We start from the raw sequence: 6,898 nt of genomic DNA, 5'->3' as shown, positions 1-6,898 counted from the left end.
TCGTGTCTTTTCAATACCTGATTTTTAAAAAAATGGTTTTTGTGTATTAATTAATTCGACTTTTAAATGAAATTTAGTACTACTACTATATTTTCTAAAGAACACTACTAGTACTTGCACACTCCATTTAATTTTGGCATAGTTCATGAATCCATGATGGATTGAGACTCCCTTGATTCCAAAACATGATGGAATTTCGAAAATGGTCCAATTTTGTTTGAAATTAAAAAGGGTAGCTTTAGGTTGACTCAATATTTTGATGATGAAATACTACGTTGGGTGAAAATCGAGTATAAAAAGACCATGGAAGTTGGAACATTTTAATGAAATCAGATTAAATACTTGATCTTCGCAATGTCAAAAGAATGAGCTCAAAGTTAATCCACATATACATACCATTATCAACTACTGATAATACTAAAAATAAAAGAAGATAAGGTCTCACATATATATTTTGAAGGGGGGGAGTATCATACGTAGGAGATTAGGAGTATCATAACGAGTGGCTGGAAAATATCTTTTCACGGAGAAAATGATAGAAACATGTGATCACGTGTTATTAATGGACAAAATCACAAAATTCATTATCCTATTCTAGCTGTAATTTTCCGTAAATTGTGCTACTATAATTTATGCTTTTACTATACATTCATAAATGGATATATTACATTTCCTGGAGATAACAAAGGAAAAATGGAGAAATATTTTTATTCTTAATTTTTCTCATGATGGTTAATTCAAATTTCAAGAGAGTTGTAAGATTCATATAGTTATAATTGTAGCCTTCAAGCCAAACCGTTACAACTTACAAGTGTCAGTCAAAAATATAATGACTGGAGTATTTTATTAGCTTATGTTTTTTAGTTAGGGGGCGAAAATACCCCATTTTGTTGAAATGAGAAATGGATAATTATGCGTGGAAGACACACAACACAACTGTTTTGAAAGTGATAAATCCAAAGACAACATCGAACTAAATTCACAGCTCCTGGAATCAATAATTCGTATTGGTCCAAATGAACTCAGATAATTCACATACATACTAAAATATTATGATCAACTAATCAGCTAGCGTGACGTGCCAATTAATGAAAGAAAAATATCTTTAAAAAAGAAAAAAATGCACAAGAACACTGCTATAAAAGGAAGCACCTCCACACTCTTTGAATCCACCCATCTTCAAAGAGAAGAGCTCAAGGAATCTCTTTGCTTAGATAAAACTCTCATTACATAATATCGACGCAAAAGAAATGGCGTCCGTACTCCCTCAAACAAATCTAGACGCCGCCGACACGCTCCCAGACGCCTGGGACTACAAGGGCCGCCCCTCTCTCAAATCCTCCTCCGGCGGCTGGACCAGCGCCGCCATGATTCTCGGTATATAACAACCATTGCATTACCACAACTATATATGTAGCATTTATTTAATATATATGTATGTTGTGATGTGGTGATTAGGGGTTGAGGCCTTTGAGAGGCTGACGACGCTGGGGATAGCGGTGAACCTCGTCACGTACTTGACCGGAACCATGCATCTGGGCAATGCCGCCGCCGCCAACAACGTCACCAACTTCCTCGGCACTTCCTTCATGCTCTGCTTGCTCGGTGGATTTGTCGCTGATACTTTCCTCGGAAGGTTCGTTTCATTTTATTTTTATATTATTATGACATTTCTTATCTAATCCTAACAAAGCATTCATGCCTCATTTTGTTTGCAGGTACTTGACCATAGGCATCTTCGCCACAGTTCAAGCTACGGTGAGAAACTTGCTGGTTTACTTTTTTTTAATATTAAAACATTCCTAGTTTGTTTCGTCGACCAACTTTTTTTCTTCATAATTTGATATACTACTAAAAAAATCCATGTTTTCATCATCACCTGCGAAGAGGAAAACGGAAAAAGCCATAATAAATTAAATAGAGATGAGAATTGATTAATTTTCAAATAATCAAAATTCTATATTGATGATCAGGGAGTGACGCTTCTGACAATCTCAACCACAATCCCGAGCCTCCGGCCGCCAAAATGCAACCCGGGCAGCGAGGCCTGCATTCCGGCGACCGGGAAGCAGTTCTCCATCCTCTACCTAGCCCTATACCTGACGGCCCTCGGCACGGGGGGGCTCAAGTCGAGCGTGTCCGGGTTCGGGTCGGACCAGTTCTACGAGACGGACGACAAGGAGAGGAAGCAGATGATCAAATTCTTCAACTGGTTCTTCTTCTTCATCAACGTGGGATCGCTCGGAGCGGTGACGGTTCTTGTTTACATCCAAGACAACGTCGGGAGAGAATGGGGGTATGGGATCTGCGCCTTGGCCATTGTTTTGGGGCTGGTGGTGTTCCTCTCCGGCACCCGCCGCTACCGCTTCAAGAAGCTCGTCGGCAGCCCGCTCACGCAGATCGCCACTGTCTTCGTCGCCGCCTGGAGGAAGAGGCGCCTCGACCTCCCCTCCGACCCCTCGCTGCTCTTCAACGTCGACGACATCCCCGCCGCCGCGGAAACGCAAAGCAAGAAGAAGAAACAGATGTTGCCACACAGCAAAGAATTCCGGTGAGTTCTTTTTAGTCCTACTTTTTATTTATTAGTATTTATTTACCTTTTCCTAGCATGCTTAGTAAATTTGCTCTATATGAACATAATAATAAGGTTTAAATTATTAGAAATGGGTCAGTCAACCCTTAAAAGACTAGTAAGGTGATGGTTATGAACACTTATACAGATGAGACATGATATAGTCACAAAATTTAAGAGATTTTTGACATAATTGAAAGAAGAATGTGAATAATTAGTTTGATTTGATTGGCGGAAGGGAAAATAAACGAATTTATTTTGTCTATGGCATAATGAGTTAATAATGATGTTGAAGAGAGTGAATGATTTTAGTTTTAACTTGAGATGTTCCCTCTTTCTTGTAAGGTCTATAATCATTTGATTATAAGTATGGGATAAAATAATGTATGTTTGGTCAATATGTCTAGCATAAAATATCCCTTTATATGATATGCAATAAATTACAGAATTTGTATCTAGTAATGATCAAGTTGAGGCAAGGAGTCATCTCTTTTGGTAGGGAGTGTTGCATTATTAGCAGAAAATAATGACATAATTCATGAGATGACAAAATATTGGGGGGTTGAGAGTCGATGGACCAGTTGGCAGCTTATCACATAACGTGTGGTCAAGCTCCATTTCTTGATTGATCCTGTTTATATATATATAGGAAATTAAACTTATACTAGTATATACGTTTATAAGTGGTAACCTTTAAAAAAACTTGTTATACATAGAGTTTTGAATCTCAAGTAAGAAAGTTAAGAATCTAATTGGAGTTCTCAACAATTTGATACACTTTATATTGACTATTTTGTCCAAACAAGAAAATTGAGCCAACTGCCGTGAGGAAAATAAATTTGAAAAGGACCAAGTTTGTCTTCACATCGGTTGAGTCACTTGCCTAAGTTGAAAAGTCAAAATAAAAATAAATTTTGCCAATTATAAACAAGTGTAATTACTTCACTGGAGACATTACAATTAAGTTGTCTGCCTCCATTCCTATTCCTAAATGCATGTGTCCTAATTGAAAATAATTGTAGTATAAGTATTTCAAAATGAATGATAAAATTAAGCACAAAATTTTAAATTTTACCCTTGTCATTATTACTATAAATGCATAATTTTTTTGGTGTCTCATGCAACAGCTAGGGTTAGGGGTACATAAAGAAAAATATGTGATGTCTCTGTCAATTGAATTAGCCGTGCAATAATTTAACTGCAACATAAAATACATGATTTGATTAAACAGATGTTGATGGAATTACTTAATTTTTGTTGTAGTTTCTTGGACAAAGCAGCAATAAACAATCCTGATTCGACACAAAAAGGGAAATGGTACATGTCGACACTAACCGATGTGGAAGAAGTTAAGATGGTGATAAGAATGCTACCAACATGGGCCACCACAATAATGTTTTGGACCGTGTATGCTCAAATGACCACATTCTCCGTCTCCCAAGCCTCAACTCTAGACCGCCACATCGGCTCGTTCGAGATCCCGGCCGCCTCCCTCACCGTTTTCTTCGTCGCCAGCATCCTCATCACCGTCCCCATCTACGACCGCATAATCACCCCCATCTGCCGAAAGGTGTTAAAGAACCCGCACGGCCTCACCCCCCTCCAGCGTATCGCGGTCGGTCTAGTCCTCTCCATAATTGCCATGATGGCAGCTGCGTTGACCGAAGTCAAGAGGCTTCGGGTAGCGCAGTCGCATGGCCTGACACATGACAGTGAGGCCACTTTACCGCTTACAGTCTTCATCCTGATCCCCCAGTTTATCCTGGTGGGGGCCGGGGAGGCATTCACGTACATCGGTCAACTCGATTTCTTTTTAAGGGAGTGCCCTAAAGGGATGAAAACAATGAGCACAGGGTTGTTTCTAAGCACATTATCTCTAGGGTTTTTCTTGAGCTCAACATTGGTGACCATTATCCACAAGGTGACTCTGAACAAGCCGTGGCTCGCGGATAACCTTAACGAAGGCCGGCTTTATGATTTCTATTGGCTATTGGCCATTCTGAGTGTGTTCAATTTGGCAATATTTCTGTTTTGTGCAAAGAGGTATGTGTACAAGGAGAAGAGGATGGCTGAGCTAGGGATTGAGTTGGAAGAAGGTGATGACCTAGTTTGCCATTGATTGCACTTCTAAATGCAAGAAGTGTAGGTTTTATAATATATCCTTGACTGCTTTTGTATAAAAATGTTTGTGGAAAAGAGTCACAAATATGAAAAGCAAGTGACCTTTTGTTTTTTGGGATTGTTTTGGTTGTGAAATATGTAGTTAGCCAAAATAATGATAAGAGGTAGGATAATAATCATGCAGAAAAGGCGAATGTTGAAAGTTCGACTGCTGTGATATATATGTACTCAACTTTTGTACATTTTGGAATTGATTTTAAGCTTTATCTCTAGACATACTTACAAATTAAAGCTATATTAATTATAAGTAGACATGAGGATCGAGGAAAATGCTAAATTTTTTGCCTTGAACTTAGAAATTTTACTTCATGATTAACATTTGATTTATTGCATTGAATTTGTTATCTAAGACTATTTTGTTGGATGGAAGTTTGTGGATTGGACCATAATGATTGTCTCCAAAATTTGTGCCTTGTTGTGAATCCTTGGGCCGATTGACATGAATTGTTGCATCATTTGGGCCGTTTTCCCCAAAGCCCATATATAAATCTTCTTGTTACATAAAACAAAATTGGGTCTAAAGGCTGTATTGTTTTGATAGAAATTGGACTAGCTACCTATGTGATGTAGTGGATCAATAAGTGAAAGAATGAACTACATAAATGACACATAATCTTTCATTTTCACACATAAATGATACATGATATTTATTTTATATCGTTTTTGGTACCTATAAATCACATTTTTTGTACCTAATGCAATTTTCACCCCAAAATACCCTCTAAACAAATTTATTTTTCTATTTGTGTCATAAATGATATTTTGAGCATTAACAAAACTAGTACCAAAAAGTGATATTATAATATCTTCTCTTATTTTCCTCACTCTTTATACTATTATTATTATCAATATTAATACTATTATTATTAATCAATATTAATACTATTATTTGATGTTATAAATTAATAATTAATTTATTTTTTAATATCATTTAAATTTACTTAATCATAATTATAGTTATAATTCTATTTAATTATTATAATAATATTATTGTTATAATACTAAAAACTAGTAGTAATTAATAAATAATATTATTATTTTATATTAAATTAATAACTAATCAATATAGTCTTAATCAAAATTTAAAATTGTGAATTGTATTCATAATGATAAAGAGTTAAATATTTTTAGTTAGGTGTTTCAACCCTAAAATGAGTATAAATAATTTAATTAAAAATATTTAATTGATTTAATTACTTTAAATAATTAATTTAATTAGGTATTTGTTATTGATTTATATTATGAGTGCAATTAGATGTATGTATAAAATACTAAAAAGAAAGAAGAAAAAGAAGAGAAAAGAAAAAAGAGGAAACATAAACTAAGGAGAAAAAAGAAAGAAGAACGGAAGATAAAATACTAAAAAGAAAGAAAAAAATGAAGAAAAAAGAAAGAAGAATAAACTAAAGAAGGAAAAAAATAAGAAAGGAAGAAAAAAAATTACATATTTGGTCCTATTTAATTGAAATTTCCAAAAATATCCTCCATAACAAAAAAATCACATATTTGGTACCCAGGGTTATTTTTGTCATGGGGTACCAAAAACGATATAAAATAAAGATCAGGTACTATTTATGTGCGAAAGTAAAAGATCATGTATCATTATTTAGTTCACTTGAAATAACTTGAAGATGAGTAGGTGAGAAAGGGCACATCAATGAAAAGTGGGCATGTTTTAAACTCTTTCCACTTATAACAACAAAATGAAAAGACACGAATGAGACCAAAGGATCCATGTCTTCTTCAACTCTCTGCTTGTTTGAATAAGGGCTAGACATTTGTTTGTTGCTATCTAGTTGTAAAAGTATGCACTTTAAATGCAAACAGTAAACTTCCTTCCAATTATTTCAATCTTCTGCACAAATTGGTGGTCCTATCCCTAATACATTAATCATGGCTTTGTTGATAAGCTAAAAGATGTACGATCGTCCCTTTATGGGTCATACAACGTGTTATTAAGCAGTGAATTTGTGGTGTTTTTTAAGTTAACTAGTCAGTGTCTTTAGACATAAATGGACCCAAATACACAATATTGAAGAGGCCGATTTTTTTTTATTTAGACGTTTTGCTTGTGTTACAACACACATGTTTATTGTTGTTACCCCTTGGAAATAGGTGACTTGTATGCTTATGCATATAGGATTT

At 35.3% G+C, this 6,898-nt stretch overlaps 1 protein-coding gene across 1 annotated transcript; it reads left to right on the top strand.

Moving 5' to 3' along the window:
* Positions 1-1,168: 1,168 nt before the first annotated feature.
* Positions 1,169-4,965, top strand: LOC121767292 (protein NRT1/ PTR FAMILY 6.3-like). The gene is made up of 5 exons (XM_042163533.1): positions 1,169-1,377; positions 1,459-1,636; positions 1,719-1,758; positions 1,974-2,551; positions 3,836-4,965. The coding sequence occupies exons 1-5, from the start codon at positions 1,251-1,253 to the stop codon at positions 4,689-4,691; spliced, it is 1,779 nt and encodes a 592-aa protein (XP_042019467.1). The 5' UTR covers positions 1,169-1,250; the 3' UTR covers positions 4,692-4,965.
* The last annotated feature ends 1,933 nt before the right edge of the window (positions 4,966-6,898 follow it).

Source organism: Salvia splendens, chromosome 15 (genome assembly GCF_004379255.2).
Source record: "Salvia splendens isolate huo1 chromosome 15, SspV2, whole genome shotgun sequence".
In the NCBI taxonomy this organism is placed as follows: Eukaryota; Viridiplantae; Streptophyta; class Magnoliopsida; order Lamiales; family Lamiaceae; genus Salvia; species Salvia splendens.
This window is presented reverse-complemented; position numbering and strand designations above follow the sequence as displayed.